We start from the raw sequence: 19,745 nt of genomic DNA on the forward strand, positions 1-19,745 counted from the left end.
CAATGAAAATATAAATATTAAACAACCATATATTGCATGCACACACAAATATGACCTCTAAGAAGTAATCTTTTCCTATTTCACTAATAATGAAACTGTCATCATCAACCATGGTCAGTAATCAGCTCAGGGCTGACATTCAGCCAAACGGTACCAGAGTAGCTTTGGTTTCCTCATTTGGAAACTTCTTTGAGGCTGGTTGGTGCCTATGCAAATAGCCACTACCAGTTGTACCTCCTGCACACCACACGGACTCTAGAAGGTTGACCTAAGGCCTCCTATCTGGCTCCTTGAGGAGTCCTGGGTAAGGATTACCTTACCACATACCAATGCTCCAGGTCCTATCCTTACATGTTCCTGCAAACACCAGAGAAGGAGACAGCCTTGACACCAGCACCCAGAAGACAAATGCTCAATGTCCATCTGGTCTGCCAAGGTTGTTCCTACCTGCTGCCTGTCTGTATCTTCTCTTCTAGCTCCTAATGGTAACTGCAGCCTCTGTACGACTGCCTCGGAGAGATCTGAGGATTGCCGAAGGGTAGTGGTACTGGAAATCAATGCAGGCACCATCCTAGTGCTGCAACACAAGCACTCCCATAATGGGAGGAAGATCATGGGAGGTTGGTAATTTGAGACTGAGGAGATATCCTGGATAGGGAACCACATTGTAACACCTTGGTGAGTTTCACAAACTCCTTAAATACCAAGCCAACACTTACATTATAATACTAATTTTATTAATATAAATGGAAATTAACCCTTACATTATCATTTGTTCAGTGACTGGCACTGTTATAAACAAGTATTGGCTTGTTTTGATATTACATGTATTACCATCATGTCTGTTTACCAGATAAGAAAACACAAGCACTACGAGGAAGATGGCAGAGTCAAGATTCAAACCTAGGCAGCTTAACAGAGCCGACGGCCATCCCCTTCACTCCCACTCTCCTTTCCCCTCCCTCACGTACATAAGATGAAACCATTTATGTAAATTCTAAAACACCCCAAAGCATTCTTTTTATGAATAATTTATATGTGTATAAAAAGTATGAAAACAAGGACTGGAAGGACATATGCCAAATTTGTAATGATTGCCTTTGGGAAAGGGAGAAGGACTCAAGATAAGGAAGCATTTAGCTTTCTCTCTAATAGGTTACATTTCTGAAGAAAAATGTATTCATGTCTTATTACATAAGCCATTTTAAATTACAGCCATAAACATTCTGGGAAAAATACCATGCTAAAATCTCAATGATGTGTGCTTCTGAATGGTATAAACATGAGTGAAAACCAACTTCTGTGTATTTACTGTTTAAGTTCCTACCAAGTAGCAGGAAGTGACCTGATGAAGGTGAGACATTCAGACAACTTAATTAATGGAGGGAGGAGAATTTATTAAAAGCCGGTGGAGCACACGAGACTAGTAGCTCCAAAGACATGTGCTCCCCAAGATTAATTTTCTTACAGGTTATATATCTTTAACAGAATACACGTGTCCATGCAAGGAGCTCATGATCCCTTTGCCCAGCGGTATATATCACTCTCATGACTCCAGGAGGGAAGGGTGAGTTTCGGTGGGGTCAGCAAAGGGGAAGGGGTTTCTGGACCACTGGTCTCAGCTATGTATAAGTCCTATGTTTCTTGCTTTGTGTCGCAACCAGCTCCAGGCAACCTTTCAGAGAACTACAGGATATAGTTAATCTATAACTGGCTGACTCAGTTGCCCCTGCAGGCTCCTTTCCTTTGCATTCTTTCTGTTTCTTCCTTCTCAAGGAAGAGGGGGGCCTTCCCCCTCCTTCCTCAACCAGTCCCTCCACAAAGGAAGGTATAACTTTTTATTGGTTGACTAGTTTATGCTTGTCACAGGTGTCCACAGGCACAACGGCTTCCTTCTCATAGTCCCTGAAACTACAGTAGAGTAACATACTGATAATAAGACCTTTAATTATGCTGAGACTCATACAAAGACTTAAAATTTTAGATGGCACTTCCTAAATTTCCGAGCACATAATCTAAAGCAGAGGTCAACAGTCAAGATTTCTGCCAAGACAAAAAATAACAGTAAGACGTGACACCGCAGGCACATGCAGCACACTGCCTGAAGAGGTAGCTTCGCTCCTGCTCTGGTACCCTGAATGCGATCCCAACTCGAGGTGACAGGAGGTTCGTTCTAGATTTCTGTATCCTAGATAACCAAAATACTTCCTATAGGAACCAGCTCCTAAAAATACCTCCCCTTACCTAAGTGGTTTCTAACAGGAGTCTGTCATGGTGAATTCTGTACTCAATCTGCACCTGCTGGCTTTTTTGGAGTAAGTCTAGCAGGTAAAGTGAGATGTCACCAGTACTCCCCCAAACTTTCACTATTGGGTTCCAATGATAAGTCTGCACACAAACTCTAGAGTCTTACTGCTCTATACAGCTTGCAGAAAAGCTGCCCAAGACTTCTGCTAAATACAGAAGGAATAGTAAGTACTTCACAGCTGAGTTTGAGACCAAAACTCCAGGAATTTCCCAGTTGTAGGATTCTTCCTTTCCCTACATGGCCAATATCTTCAAGAAATTCTGTTAGAACAATAAGACATCATTTTTGAAAGAAAAATAAACAGAGTTCCTTCATTCTGATACTAGGTAGAAGAGTACCAGATAAGGTCAAGCATGGAGCTCTGGAGTCAGTCAAATGAACCTGGATTTGCACACCAGCTCTTTCAGTTATATAAACTTGGACATGTCAATGTTCCTCCCTGAGCTGCCATTTTTTTCTGAAATTGGAAAATTAATTAATTAGATAAATAATAAAGATCCCAAGATTTCTGAGAACAGTATTAGTGCCTGAAAGACAGTAAAAAGAAATGCTCCCCTAGCCACACTAACAAAGACCCCTCCGCTTTAGGGCCCCTTCGCCTTCTGCCTCCCGCTGTGCTCTGCGCCAGACCTCACTCACTCTAAAGCAGTGGGGCCCTTCTGGTGCTCCAGAGCTGGCAGCCATGTTAGGCACCGTCTTGAGAAATAGCTTCAAGTCTTCCACTGTATCTCCTTAAAGAAATGATCTCATATCCTGGAGTACAAATGGACCTGTCTCCTACGTTAGGTATAGTTACTGTGAGATCTACCTTGTTGATAAGCTTGAATTTACAGTTAATACAGATACACAAGTCAGTTTAAACCATTCATTGTTGCTGTCAGGTAATAAGATTACTATCAGTCCATTTGTGACTCTATGCAGTGCTCCCTAATGCATGTGAAACTGGGTTCCTATTGGCTTTCTTAACAGAAACTTGCAGATGAAGTGTCAGGTCTCAGCACTGCCAGATTGCTGTTAGCATTATTCCTTCGTTTACCAGATTTGCCTCAAATCCTAGGACTGGATACAGCCTATATTCAATTTACAGTATATCTCTTATCTACTTGGTTACTGAAGAGTTATTTGAAAACTATGGACCTGTTCTCTGGTTCCAAACACTTATATAGCCTCAGTTTTACCACTAACGAAATGGATGATCTTAGTAAAATCACACACCTCTGGGTATTAGTTTGTAACTTATGAAGTAGGGATATCTTTAATGTCTATCTCTTAATTTCTATCATTCCAGCTACCCATGACCAGACAAGTACCTCAGATTAAAAAAAAAAATGTGAAGGATCTATATAGATTCACCCATGGAAAACATAGCAATCTTATCAACTTACTTTGAGATTGGAAGTACATAAACACGCTGTAAAGGGCCACTGTATATGGCTGTGCACTTTGTGCACTGCAAAAGGTATGTAGCTCAGGTGGTGCTGACTACAGGCTGTGCTGGGGGTTTGCCAAATCTTTGACCTGGACAAGGTGCCTTTTTCTTCTTACATAGGTGCTATGTGCTCACGAAATATATTCTCACGGCATAGTGTCTGCTTACAGGTGATACATTTTTCTAATTCATTCACCCAGCAAGCTGTACCTTTATCTAAACTGCACAAACACATCTCATCTTATAGGTCAGAGGCAGCCTGCAAAAGTGGCACTATAAAAGAATTCTGCAGTCCTGGGAGCAATGGATCTTGTCACATAAAATGATTTCCAAAATACAAGATGCAAGAAAAGCCTTTAAGACCAATTTATCTTCAAATTGAACATATTTAAAGCACTCACACATGCACAATAAAGAATTCTTCATCCTGACCTGTGGTGGTACAGTGGATAAAGCATCGACCTGGAGTGCTGAGGTCACTGGTTCAAAACCCTGGGCTTGCCTGGTCAGGACACATATGAGAAGCAACTACTATGAGTTGATGGTTTCTGTTCCTCCCTCCCTCTCCCTCTCTCTAAAATCAATAAATAAAATCTAAAAAAAAAGAATTCTTCAGAGAAATGTTTGTGAACAAAAACTAAAATTAAAGAAAAAATTTAACAAAAATCATTAAATAAGTCATGTATATAACTTTCACTATTTTGACACTATAAACATTTTTTTTTGTCAAAGGCATCTAAAAATACAGATTTTTTTGTACTGACTATTCACAAAGAAATAGTGGAAATTAATAGAACAATCTTTATATAGTAGTTAACATGCACTTAAAGACAAAACAAAGAATTTATTACTCAAGTATTATTTTAAAAGTAACCTTTAAATAAAAGGTACAAAAGATATGTTTTAGCCTGACCTGTGGTGGCGCAGTGGGTAAAGCATAGACCTGGAATGCTGAGGTCACTGGTTTGAAACCCCAGGCTTGCCCAGTCAAGGCACATATAAGAAGCAACTACTACTAGTTGATGCTTCCTGTTCCTGCCCCCCTCCCCTTTCTCTTTCTCTCTCTCTCTCTCTAAAAATCAATCAATAAAAAACAACTAAAAATATATTTTAAAAGTGTTTTAATGCCCCTAATTTCAAGATAACATCAAAATTATAGAGCTTGTGAAGTTGTCATAAGAAAATGACAGATGTATGTATATATAAAGTACATATATAACCTAAGATATAAGTAATGCTGGAAATTATTTTTTTATTAGAATTTTAAATTGACTCACCCCCCAAAATAACATCATGTGATTTTAATAATATAGCTATGCCACAATATGGAAATATAACTTGGTAACCCTTATGGTGAAAGCTATAAATAATAGACATTCTAATAATTTTGCACTAAATTTACTCTTTATATAAAATTATCTTCAATAGGCTTCTTTTAGCTAATATAAAAATGGAAAGGATTAATTAACATGAATGAACTTTCAAAGTTTAGTCTACCTAACCAACTTTAACAAGATATCCACAACCTATTAACTATTTTTAAAGAGAGGATTACCAGAAAATGCCCTTAATTTTAAGAATATAGTAAAAAATGAATTCAAACCACTAACAAAGAAAATTTCGTAAATTATTTCATTTTTTTCTAGGTAATTTTCTTATATATATTCCCTTTTGTAGGTCAAAAAAAAAAAAAAAAAAAAAAAAGGAAGATTAATATGGCCACCTAGAGGAGAAAAACTGATCAACAAATATGCCATCACATTTTCTTTTTCTAGAATACTGTACCTGTATTTCAGACTCACAACATATAAACTGCTCTAATGGACACAACGAAAGGGGCCAGTCATGTATGAAACAGACTCAGTGAGGACATTAAAGCAGCAGCGATGTCCTAACAGAAGCTAAAAGGACATTCATTTTGTAGTGGACTTGACAAGTGTAGTTTTTATAACTTACTATGTGACCTTAGGTTAAAAATTACTTATTGGATAATTAAAATCTCTTCTCACTAGTGTAAAATAGGGATAATCTTATCTACCACAGTGAATGCAATGAAGATTATATATGATGATGTATACAGAAACTAACGGTCGGACACATGGCTCAGCAAATGATAGTTCTTATGACCTGGCCAGAAAGTTCTGCTGCAGTGGTCTCTCCTAATCTTTACCCAGGCCCTCCCGACTCCTCTCTGCTCCTGCAGATGTTTCCAATATTGGCTTTCCAGAGCTACTCTACTGGAATTATTCAGAGTGTTGAGAAATGGACTCATGGTTCCTCACCATGACTAGTGAGAAGGCAGTATGCCGTGTCATGATATGACTGTTGGGTTGGAGTGAGGTGAACACTTGTATTACAAATAATTCCCTTCAATGATCTCTCTTTCTGGACTCTGGGAGTTGATAAGGAAAGGGCAGCTGTTAAGAAAGTACAGGCAGCAAATGTATATAGTACTTTCTTATTGCTTACTTTCTCCTCAACAACACTCAATCTAACTTATCATTCTACACAGTTACAACTTTAAACTTACTGATCAACTTCTAATGGACAAAGGGGCTTATTTGAATTCTCACCCTCCCCAAAGTCTCTGCAGCATTTGAAAGTCTCCTTCTGTGGTGAAATACAACATTCTCCTGTTTCTCCACTTGATCAGTTTTACTTTCTCTTCTCTGTTTAACTGACACCCTTAATTTCACTGTTAATGAAAAGAAAATGATTCTCTAATCTTTTTCTCTCCATATTCTGCCTCTTCAATTTAAACTATTTCCAGGGTTTCTATTCTCTAAGTATCTAAGTATATATGATCTGAAAACTTCTCTCCCTAACCCCATTCATATGTGTGTATGTATATAAAACAACTTTTATGTCTCCTCTTTCAACAAAAAACAGATCCTTACCTGGACTTCCTGTTTATATTAATGACTTCATCATTCTCCTAGTACAGTGATATTCAACCAGTGCACCACAAGAGGAACACTGATGGACCACAAGAATTTGCAAAACACGCTACACCTGACCATTTAGTCGGGGTACTGATCTCTTTTCCCTTAGATTGTCAAATTTTAAAAAATTACAACAGCAAACAAAACAATAGCCATTGGTATGAATAAATCAAAATCATATCTTTTTTTGGTCAGAGTGGCAAAAAATATATTTTTTGGTATGCTACAGACTTTTAGTAATCAGTCTACGTGTGCCATGATATGAAAAAAGTTGAAAATCACTGTCCTAGCCATACATGCTGGAAACCAATGTCACATATGACACTTCCTCCTTTCCAATGTTCCAAATACATTAAGTTCCCAAATTCAGCCATTCTACCTCTGTAACAGCTCTCCTACCCTCGTATATTCCTATTATCACTAAAAGAATTCAGATTTCTGCCATTTTCCACACAGACTACTCCAAAGATCTCCTTATCAGGGGTCTCAAACTCAACTCAGCATGTGGGCCACAGAACAAGATTACAGCCGTTCGGCGGGCCGCACTAGGTCTACAAAAGGCAACTGTTATGCAACACTTTTCAGTGTCACAAAACGACCAGCAACTGTAGTTCATGGATTAGTCTGTGGGCCGCACAAAATTGTTCGGTGGGACGCATGTGGCCCGCAGGCCGCGAGTTTGAGACCTCTGCCGGGCTTAACTCATGTCTTTCTATGGTCTTCCTTTTGCTAAATTAATCTTTCTGAAGCACATAGCTAATCATGGTCCGGTGGCGAAGAACTATCAGTGAGTTCTCACTGGTTAACAAGTTAAATCCAAACTTTAGTCAGAGAGGCAATCCAGGCTTTAGATCTCATCTCTCTTTTCATTTCATTTCTAACCTATACCTATACATATACATATAGATCTCTCTGTTCCTGAAATATTCCCTACATTTTACTACTTTTCACTTTGAGGCTTCTAAAGTTTCCTTTATCTAAACTACCTCTACTTAATTTTTCCACCAACTTTCCACCCATTCCTCAAAGCTGAACGCAAACGGCATTTTCTCTGACGCTCTCTCATACCTTCCCTGATGAATAGTATTTCACCCCCTTCTTAAAACCATTCAGCATTTTATAAGAACTTCTGCATCTTTGAATATGTTCAGAATTTACCGTTACATAAAATTGCTTTTCCCTAAGATCTTGAGCTCTGAAATCTCTCTCTCCAACTAAATTCTCCTTTTCTTCCTCTAATCTACTCAATCCATTTTGGGCTCAGAATGATCTTTGATTTTTCAATATCAATAACCTATGATATAAAAGCCAATTTCCCAGTCTATTTTAAATTATAAACATTAGAACTTGATCATCTCCCCATCCCAATGAAAAATTTTTAACAATAAAGATATCCATCTTCACCTGAAAATTCTAGAAACATTTCAAATTCACCATGACCAAAACTAAACTGTCTCCTCCCACAAACTTACTTGAAACCTTGATTTCTCACTCATTACACACATCAGTCATTCAACAAGATATACTGACACCATCTCTAAACTTACAAATTCTGTATCCCTAAACTCATTGCCAACAAAGATTTCATCACTGTTTACATAACTGGTCTTTTCTGCCTCAGGCAGCTACTACTTCCAATTCATCTTCTGATACAATAGTTAAATAATGATTTTTAGAGACATTGATCTAAAAGTGCCACACTGTCTAGCTAAAGACCTTCCAGGACTCTATTTCCTATAAGACAACGCCCAATCTCCTGAGCATGGCATTCAATCGCATGACCTGCCTATTCTCTGGGCATTCAATCCTATGACCTGCCCATTCTCCAAACACAGATCCTAACTCAGACACTGAAATACGCTCTCTTCCACTTTCATGCAATCACTGTTCCATGCCTACTGAAACACACTGCACTCAATCCAGTTCACTATTCTGTGAAAACTGCATTAGATATCCTCGTATCCCCATCTCCCAAGCAAATCTGAGTCACCTCCTCCTTCCCATAGTACTAGTTTGTTCATGAAACTAATAGATCTCTTATCACAGAGTATTACACGTATACTCATGGTCTTCCTCCTCCAGTCCGTGGGCTCTCTGAAAGAAGCTTGTTTTATTCATATTTTATCAAGACTATACTTTCAGGGATCATTTCTAGTTCGTTATTCATATTTTATCCACAGTGTCTGGTATGGCACATAAAAAGATTGCAGCAAATGTTTATGAGATAAATACAATAAATCTATTTTCAGAATGACTAAAATCAATCTACCCTGGATGTTTTATCAAATAATTTAGGTAGAAACGGTAGAAAGGTACAAATGGGTCCTATGTATACAGACAATGCAATGATGAGGTGGTTCCTGGGCACCTGCAGTCCCAGGGGTGAGGGCAAGCCGCAGACACAGAGCCATCGTGGAATAACAGGACTACAGGGAAGAAGCAATCAAGACAGCAGAGAAGTGCAGGGGGTGAGGAAATGAAGAAATAAATAGGGAAAAATAAAAATCCTAAACGGAAGCTACAGAAAAGGAAGTGTGTAGGGTCACAAATGACACACTCAGGACTTGCTTGTGACTACTATCATCACCATCACTATTTTCACTACCCTCATCTACAACAACCACTCACTGATCACTCACCTGTTAGCTGCCAGACTCTGAAATGAAAATTACTTGTATCTTCATGATCATGACAACCCTAACACAAAGGCACTACCTACATTTTAGAGGCAATAAAACAAACCTATAAACACTTAACTATATTGCCCAAGGCTTCACACCTAATATGCAAAGTCACAGAGCCAGCAAGTGAAAAAGGGTCAGTCCCCAAACCCCATTCCCTTTCCACTCTACTGTCCCAGTGCCAGGGCGTAAATAAGTTGGGGACTGGCTTTACTGCTTTCCATTGCTAGTTTTTTTTGTGAACACACATCTTATTTTCTTCAGTACTAGAAAGCTATTTTTGAAGGCACAGTCTATGTCTAATGTTTTATTTCTTCCCTTGCATCTCATAATGATCTTTCTATAAAGTAATGACTCATTATTTAATTTCTTATGATATCTGGTTACTAGTAGAAATAAATAGGACGTATATCAAACTTCATTTAGCATTAAGCCAAATACAAAAAAAGATGATGTAGTTTTTTGGGGTTTTTTTTTTTTGTATTTTTCTGAAGTTGGAAATGGGGAGGCAGTCAGACAGACTCCCGCATGCGCCTGACCGGGATCCACCCGGCATGCCCGCCAGGGGGCGATGCTCTGCCCATCTGGGGCATCGCTCTGTTGCAAACAGAGCCATTCTAGCGCCTGAGGCAGAGGCCATAGAACCATCCTCAGCGCCCAGGCCAACTTTGCTCCAATGGAGCCTTGGCTGCGGGAGGGGAAGAGAGAGACAGAGAGAAAGGAAAGGGGGAGGGGTGGAGAAGCAGATAGGTGCTTCTCCTGTGTGCCCTGGCCGGGAATCAAACCCAGGACTCCTGCACGCCAGGCCGATGCTCTACCACTGAGCCAACCGGCCAGGGCCGTTGTAGCTCCTTTGACTACAATATGCACTGACATAAGACTTTAAGTCATCAATTTAACAGGCCCTAAAACATAAACCACAGCATCAAAATCAAGGATGGTTTGGTATAAGAATAAAAATGTTGTCTAAGACATTCTACTCTTTTCTTTAGATATGTATATAAAGATAATAATTACTATATGAGTAGTCATATATTATATCAAGCACATGGATAACTTACTTAATTGTGGGAATAAATATGCTTTAATTAATGGTAAGACCTCTTATTTCTCTTTTAGAAAGATGTGAAAACATGTGAGAGTGGACTTAGGTCTTCCACATAGGTTGAGTTCTAAAGTCAATGTCAATACAGGAGGCAAAAAACAATTAGAGACAAAATAATCCTTGAAAATTCCTTAAGTCTTCCATAAAGCACTACAGTATAATGCAGTACCAGCTCTCAATAAATCCATCTCAACATTTTTCCGGCCTACATGAAACAAACAGATCACCATTTCTTCTGCAGTGTGCCGTATGAAGTATTTGGCAACTGTTTAGAGGCCATACTGAATGAAAGAGCACACATGCACACACTGGAATTAGATCCGCACCGTGAGATACTAGGACTGCTTCCGTTCCTGTATCAGGTATTTAGGAACTGATTCCATCTGACGGAACAGCACATTCACATCTTTCATGTCATGCTTGCTAGGCATATCTTCATGGTGGGAAAAGAGCTAGAATTATAACCGCACTTAAATTACTTAGTGTTTTACTTTGGGGAACTTTGGTTTTTGGCTTAGCCCAAAGATAAGAATTTGAATAAATTATATGCCACAAAATGTGATTCTACTGTATGTACTATGTCTTCTTCATTGTGCAATCAGAGAGACCTAGAATTTTAGGCACATATAATCTAATACTATAGTGTGTCATATAAAAAAATAGAACAACCTATCTTACCTTCATCTATCGATGCTTCACTACTATATCCATCATACTCTGCAGATAGAGGACTATATTTTTGTCTTGTTTCCCAAGAATAGTTCTTTTGTCTAGAATCAGCCAATGGGAGTCTGGAATTGTGTGTTCGGGATAAGGCCTCGTGGTATTTACCCAATGCTTCATCTTCACTTTCAGAGGATGAACCATGCTCATCTCTGTCCATGTAGGAATTATCTATTTGCAACGACAAGGAGAGCAAGTCAAAATATTAATGCAATAAAGGACGATGAATTTGTTAAGTCTTATATACCTATACAATATACATACACACATACATACACACACATATATAACTTCATATAAATATGTCCAGATATACACATACAAATATGTAAACATATATATACACAAATACACACACAATCTGAATTTTCAGCTTTAGAGAAGTATAATTTTTTCACTTAAAAAGCCAAAGATCTTTTTCAAAAACCCAAGATTTAGATTTTATGTTTTAATAGGAAAAGATTGATTTGTATACTCTAATTGCATAAATGTTAGTCACAGGGATCTTCCTGCAATGTTAGATGTAAAGAAAATAATTGGGCTTCCCATCTTACACAATTTTTTAAAAGATCAGTAGTACACAAAGGATGTCGTAAGTATTGCCCAAACATATGAGGCCCAATTCAAATAATTCATGTCACAAAAGACATTTCTTATCATCTTAGCCAAAATTTTCAAAACTGACAATTCTCAGTGTTAGGAATGAAGAGAGAAATAAGTAGACATATATGGGGTAAACAAAAGTAGGTTTACAGTTTCAAGTATGCAAAACAGTGCTTATTCTTAAGTGTTATTTATTAACTATTTCATTATTTATTTATATTACAACCATAAACCTATTTTTGCCTACCTCTGTATTACTAGTGAAATTTCATGCATAGTGTTTGATCCATTTCTAGGAATTTATCAATCCCATTTCTAAGAATTCAGCCTAAGAAGATGATTAACAGGTGAGCAAAGATATATATCTGAGAAAATCCACTGAATTGTGTTTAATAACAGAAGAAAACAAAAATAAACCAAAACATCCATCATTGGGCCTTGGTTAAGTAAAGTATGATATATCAGTGTAAAGATATATTATGTAGTCTTTTGAAATGAGGTGAACTTACAAGTACTAACAGGGAAGAATAACTGTAACATTATGTTAAGGAAAAGAGAAGGTTATAAACTAAAAAGGTATACTTATAGTCATTTTAAAATATATAAATACACACATACCTACATGCAATACACACACACATACATGCAGTATATATTTACATACACATACAAAAATGTGTGGAAAGGTATACAACAAAGTTATTATCTGCAAACAGAAAAATTATTAGGAAAATTTTCCTTACATATACCTATATTTCACATAAAAATTTTAGATAGTATAAATTTTATTATTTTATAGAGCACCAGTTATTACTTTTTAAAAAGCAAAATTTTTGCAACATGCTGAGATGCACTTAAACCATGATGCAACCTTCTTAGAATGATGAATCAACTCTAGAAGGATGAAGAGACCCCAGCAGGTAGAATTACTTATGAGTCCAGTCTAGATATTTTCCTCTTTATACTCAGTTGAGTTCATCTGAACTAAAGAAACCAAAGTTTGAAATTCAAGTGAGGAGATACAGAATAAGTAATTTTACAACATGGGATAGAAACGAAACATTTAGATTTAGAGATGGGAGCTTAAGTGTCACAAGTCTAAGTCTCACTTTTTAATTTAGTAGAATAAACTCATAAAAGGGTAAAACTATGACCAATACCATCTTCTTCATTGCCCAACATGTAGTCACTAGCCACATGTAGCTAAACGATTAAAAATGATAAAATTTAAAATCTGGTTCCCCAGTGCAACTAGCTATATTTCAAGTACTCAAAAGCTAAGTGTGGCTAGTGGTTCTTATACCAAGTAATATAGATCTGTGAAACTTTCCATCATCACAGTAAGTTCTGTTCTATTTGATGGTGGCAGACCTGGTCTAGAACCTAAGTGTGTGACTCCCAGCTCAGGACTTTCGGCACTGTTTGGGATACCACGGTGGAGGTCTTAAGGCAGCAGAAGAGCACTGAGGATAATAAGTAGAAATTCCGCCTGACCAGGCAGTGGCGCAATGGATAGAGCGTCAGAATGGGAGGCAGAGGACCCAGGTTCGAGACCCAGAGGTCACCAGCTTGAGTGCGGGCTCATCTGGTTTGAGCAAAAGCCCACCAGCTTGAACCCAAGGTCGCTGGCTCCAGCAAGGGGCTACTCGGTCTGCTGAAGGCCCACGGTCAAGGCACATATGAGAAAGCAATCAATGAACAACTAAGGTGTTACAATGTGCAATGAAAAACTAATGATTGATGCTTCTCATCTCTCTCCGTTCCTGTCTGTCTGTCCCTGTCTATCCCTTTCTCTAACTCTCTGTCTCTGTAAAAAATAAAAAATAAAATAAAAAAAAGAAATTCCAATCTCACTTCACCTATTATAATACTGCCTGAAGCAGCTCTGCATTCAGAAATAGAGAAAGAAACTCTTCCTCCTCTTTTTATATCTGATAAGCTCTGTCAGAACCAAGGACAGGGAACTAGTAATATCACAGTTCAGCTACATAAAGGGATAATCTATGGGTCAAATAATTTTCAAAATGATTTTTAGAACATTACATGTTTAAGTTTAGCACTGACTATAATCTCAAATACTTGAGAGGTACTCGGTTTTTTTAGATACCAGCATGCTTCTTAATGAAAGCAAATCTAAACAAAATTAAAAACTGCACTGTTTACTCATAAAGTATTTATTACTAGTGTGTACTCTACTGTTATTTTCTTTTTTATTATTTTCTAAATAAAGTAATATGTAAACTATTATACTTAGTTTGTATTTCTTTATTCCTGCTACTTCAAGTAATACCAAGGATACCAAAACCCTCTGAATATGACACTCACAAGGCTGCTGGAAGAGTAGATTCCAAAATGGACATAGGGTTAAACTTGGGTATCCACAGGGAATTGGTTTTGCAAATACCAAAATCCAAGGATGCCCAGGTTTCTTAAGTACATCCTCTCATATACTTTAAATCATACCTAGATTATTTATAATAGTACCTAATACAATGTAAATACTACATAAGTAGTTGATAAACTGTATTGCTTAGAAAATAATGAGAAAAAAAAATGTCTGTACATTTGCAACCATCTATAGGCCTAACTACATAGTACACATGAGCAACAACATAACATTTAAAATATGGATATATTTTTTAAGCTGTGATGGTTGGCTGAATTCGCCGTTACGGAACCCACAGACACAGAGGGCTGACTGTATTTCCAAAAACTGGTGTTCCTCATTAGTTTGCTCATTCATCCAGGATCAGCCTTTATTATATCATTTTTTTTTAAAAATCCATATAATTGATCAGTAGTAGATCCTTATTCCATATAAAGTCCTGTAGCAGAACTGAAAAAGTCTTCTCCATTTCTATTAATCATATTTTGCTCCTTTATGAAAACCTAAATTTATAGAAAAGCTCCAGATGCATAATTTATAAATAAATGCCAGTGTACTTTTGGCCCTGTGATCAGATCAGCACTGAACAGAAATGATTAAGGTATTACCAGGAATAAATACTAGCAATATAAAGCAATTCTATAATCAAAACCAAATAACTTCTGGTTGTTTTTGAAAACTGTTATAAGTAATGCAGTTGAAAACTATCAATCCTTAGTTGGACTCTTAATTTTATATAGAGACCTCATGAATACTCATTGTAGACACAGAAGAGTCATATAAAATTCTTAATGTTGGCTAAATGAACAGACACATATCCTGAAGCGTGTTACTCAATAAAATAAAATAGACTGCTCCCAAGGAAAAATGCAAAACACTTGATATAGGTACTTACTAGGATGGACTTGAAGAGTAACACTGTATAATGAACTTAGTGGTTAGTTACAAAACTATAAAAATTTTAAATGTAACTATAGCACACCAATAAACTCCAACTCATGTATGCACACTACTTAAAACCATGGAGTTTCTGGTTGTAAAAGAAACAGACATTAAGAAAAGTTAAGGCTGTTAAAAAATTGGCCAAATAATACAAGGACCAGGGGCAATACTTAACAACTTAGAAGTGTTAACATAAATACTCTTGAAATGACTGTGGGAAAAAAATGGATGACTTTAAAAAAGTCTCCCAGTAAGACGATTCAAGAAAGTCTCAAAATAGATATACAGGCATGTATAGGAAAGTTCAGAAATTTGGAGGGTATTTTCCTAATTTCAAAAACGAAGAAATATTTTATCACTTAAACCCACAGTAGGAGACCTCACCTTTTTTTGGTATTATCTTAGAATATTTTTCATCTTTACTCTTCGCTGTTCTTTTCTTGAAAGAAATGGCTTCATTTTTCTCTGTTTGTATGTCTTTCACTTTGTAGTGTTTTGTTGGATTTATTTGTTCTTTGATTCTTCCATGTAACTTATTTTTCAAATTAACTGATGGTGCTAGATGTATGTCTTCTTTCATAATGGATTTCTGTATCAAATATCTATCGCTTGCCAAAATATCTTTTGGAGAGCATTCATTTCCTGCACACTCATTCCCTTTGGACCCTTTACTTTTACTATGTTTTTCAGCTTTCTTTAAATGATTTTCTTTCATTTCTTGATACCTTACCTCCTTTAACTCATTCTTACCATGACTGGAAATTCCTAATCCAATTTTTTTATTTCTGTCAGTATGTTCAATTTCTTGACAAGAAGATCTGGCCCTCGCATTCTGTCTGCTAACTGATAGCCCACCCTCACTCACATGGCATTCCAAAGAATCACCAGCATTATCAGTCTCTTGATACTCGGACAGAGTCTGTTGCCTATCATTAATATGTTTAAATAGTCTTTCTTCATTTATTCCTTGATCTTGCCTTTGTGAAACTGCAGTATTATAATAATTTCTTTGATTTGCTCTGTGCTCTAAATTGGATGGTGTTTTCTGACAATCAGTGTTTTTGGAGACTTCTGGTAACATGGTGTTTTCTTGTTTAGAAGTATCTACAACTTCTGCTGCTGAAGAGCTTTCTTCTTCTGGGCGAAGGCCATTTATCACACTGGTTACCTGTTCAGCAACTGCGTCGGTGAGAGCATAACTGACTTCCCCGACAGCACTGGTCAGATCTTCCACAGCACTGCTGATGGTGTCCACCAGGGAGGACACTGAAGGCAGACTCTGCTGAAAACTTCTGAAAAATGCCATTTTCTATTTCCTTGTCCCTACAACGTGCAATAATGAAATTTTCTCTTCTCAAAATATCAACCACTTTGGAATATAAATTTAACATTTACTTAAATGTTGCTACTCATGAGCTTGATATTAGTATTTCACATTGTGGCTTTTAAATCTTTCTGTAAGTGCATTATGTATTGGAAGAAACATGTTGAAGCAAAGAATCTTCGGGGGGGAAAAAATCAAACCACTTGCTTTAAATGAAATGACCTTTCTTCCCACTCCATAGCTATCATAACAGCAGCAAGACAATATTTTCCCCTCAAATACTATTGGGTTTTAATTCTATACCTGCAAGAAGAAGTATAAAAAGGATTTTTATTATATACTTTTAGTTCATTTATTAATAGTCTATGTAGAGGAATTACCCCATTTTATTAACAAACTACCAATATTATTTCAAATTCAGAAAAATATTAAAGAAAAGACATCAAAGCAATTGTGCACAGAGGTCAGAACAGGGGAGGGCAGAGGGTGAACATGTTCTTAGTAGCTATGAAATGGAAAGCATTGTGATTCACAAATTTTACCTATTTAATCTTACAATAATTCTAGGAGGTAAGCATTATTATTCCTACATAAGAAATGAAAGAAAAACAAGGCTCAGAAAAATTAAGGTCACCAAGACCTTTCCAATAGCTCCTCAATGTCAAACTTATTTTTATAATAATAGTAAGGAGTTATTTAACTTTTTCACTTTCATTTGCTCACAAATGAACACTGGAGTCTCCCAGAGACTCCATGGCCGACTGCATGCAGAAGCAGATGTGTGGGCCCAGCAGTTTCTTTCTTCTATGCCAGTCATTACATATTTTCCAAAAAGTGTCACCAAAGTTTTTGTTTTCATAAATAAACTTTTTAATTTAAAATGTTGTTTATGTTAACATGTAAAGGCCTATTGTTATGTTTTTGAATAAACTGATAAAAATATTTTTAAATCTTCTCAGCTTTAACTTCTAATATGCTACATATCAATAAATACAACTCCCATAAACAAAAGTTCTCGGGGATCCTCAATAGTTTTTAAGGATGTAAAGGGGTTATGAGACCAAAGAAACATCAGAAATGCTGAACCAGAGAATTACTGGAGGCTGCTCAAAGAGATACCTTTAACCAGTTCATTTTATTCAAGTGATCAAAAAGCAGGACTGCATTATAAGAAACAAATCAAGACCACATAAAGTACTATAGTTTTCTAATGTAAGTCACAGATGTAATTCAGTAAAAACACAGATTTTTATAAACAATGAGGCTATCACTTTTTAAGTTATAAAAAGAGAAAAACATATCTCCAACATATGTACATAGACAAGAAAAGTTTCTCTGCTGTAGCTCCTCAAAATTCTAAACCAACACCTTGTCTTTATAATTATCAACTTGTTTCTGCTATCACTTATATAAGCCAGTCTTTGGAAATAGCAAATAAAGAACTCAATAATTTTTTTATTTTATTTTTTTATTATTATTTTTTATTTTTTCTGAAGCTGGAAACAGGGAGAGACAGTCAGACAGACTCCCGCATGCGCCCGACCGGGATCCACCCGGCACGCCCACCAGGGGCGACACTCTGCCCACCAGGGGGTGATGCTCTGCCCATCCTGGGCGTCGCCATGTTGCGACCAGAGCCACTCTAGCGCCTGGGGCAGAGGCCACAGAGCCATCCCCAGCGCCCGGGCCATCTTTGCTCCAATGGAGCCTTGGCTGCGGGAGGGGAAGAGAGAGACAGAGAGGAAAGCGCGGCGGAGGGGTGGAGAAGCAAATGGGCGCTTCTCCTGTGTGCCCTGGCCGGGAATCGAACCCGGGTCCTCCGCACGCTAGGCTGACGCTCTACCGCTGAGCCAACCGGCCAGGGCCAATAATTTTTTTAAAATAACTCCAAGAAAAGCTTTTCCATAAGAGAAAAGCAATATCAAAGCCCTCATCTTTCCTAGTATTGAGTAATAATAGTGAGTGATATAATGCCTGTTATACCAAGGAAGGGGAAGGAACACTAATTTAACCAGATTTTCACTATACACTAAGTTACTAAATAAAACCTTCTCCAAACAATAAAATGATCTATCAGCTGAAAATTCAACAGCAGGTAAAGAAAAGGTCAAAAACTTTCAAAAGCCTTCCAGAGACATGGGAAAAGAGCTAACTTGAGAGTTATTTGGCTAAGAGATCTAAGCTATAAAAAACAATAAGATACTCCCTTCTTTTCAAAGCATATCTATTCATATTCTAGTCTCAAAAGTAAACCTTATATATAAAAAATTAAAGTTATTTTGCAATAGTATCAATTCATCTTTATGCAATATACCAGCAATTTGTGGGCAACAGAAAGATGATTGAACCTAATTTACTTAAGTGATCTTTTACTGACAGAATAGTGGCTCAAATGTTAATATGTCAAAACCAACCTTTTTATTATATATTTAAAAAATAATAGGATAGTACAGATATAAAGAACAAACAAGAGAAGCAGTGATGATACTTACAAATTTTATCTTGTGAATTCTTCCTTGTACTGTATCCTGAACCAAGATCTGGAAACCCGCCAACATTTTCAAAACAGAACTTCTTATTAATATAGAGAAAAAGGAGCAGCATCAAGATAATAAACACCCCAACAGCTGACAAAAATCCAACTGCCTCTGGAGATACTAGAGAAAAAAAAGTCACAGCTGTAAGCATTTAGTCCTCTTTAAGCTACAAATAAGAAGGAAACCCCCACATAAATGTTAAGATTACTGTCTTAGTTGAAATATATTTTTAAACTGTCATAGTTCACAAGAGTTTAGTTTCTATGAAAAACAAATTGCACAATTTAATGAGTTGTTCAATTCACTCAATAGCATTTATTCAACTCTTGTAAAAGTGTTCCTATAAATTATGTTGGTATGATTTTAAAATACAAAAGTCTACAAAATAGGCAGTTTTATGTTTAGCTCATTAAAAAGTATCACAAAATTTTTAGGTTCTGGCCTGTGGCTCATTGGATAGAGCATCATCCTGGCACACCGAGGTCGCAGGTTCAATCCCCGGTCAGGGCACATTCAAGAAGCAACCAGTGAGTACACAACTATGGAACAAGGAGTTGATATTTCTCTCTTTCTCTTCCCCTTTCCCCCACTTTCTCTATTCTTCTCTCTCTTTCTCAAATCAATGGAAAAATTAAAAATAATAATAAAATTTAAAAATTAACACAAGAATTACAAGATCTTTCCCATGCACAACTAAATTATTTAATCAAATTTGTGAGAATATATATCATTGTTCTTATCTCTGAAAGCTTCAATGGCCCTTTT

At 36.9% G+C, this 19,745-nt stretch overlaps 1 protein-coding gene across 3 annotated transcripts in view; it reads right to left on the reverse strand.

The window, feature by feature from the left end:
- SYT14 (synaptotagmin 14) overlaps positions 1-19,745 on the reverse strand; it is a 214,534-nt gene that overhangs the window by 125,891 nt on the left and 68,898 nt on the right. For 2 of the 3 annotated variants that reach the window (XM_066261438.1, XM_066261440.1), the window contains 2 exons: positions 18,936-19,100; positions 11,144-11,359 (listed from right to left, as the gene is read on the reverse strand). In XM_066261438.1, coding sequence (XP_066117535.1) covers positions 11,144-11,359; positions 18,936-19,100 — 381 coding nt within the window. Of the gene's footprint in view, positions 1-11,143; positions 11,360-15,503; positions 16,426-18,935; positions 19,101-19,745 lie in introns of those variants that run through there. The other variant, XM_066261437.1, reaches the window with a different exon arrangement.

This window comes from Saccopteryx bilineata, chromosome 2, assembly GCF_036850765.1.
Source record: "Saccopteryx bilineata isolate mSacBil1 chromosome 2, mSacBil1_pri_phased_curated, whole genome shotgun sequence".
NCBI classification, from domain to species: domain Eukaryota; kingdom Metazoa; phylum Chordata; class Mammalia; order Chiroptera; family Emballonuridae; genus Saccopteryx; species Saccopteryx bilineata.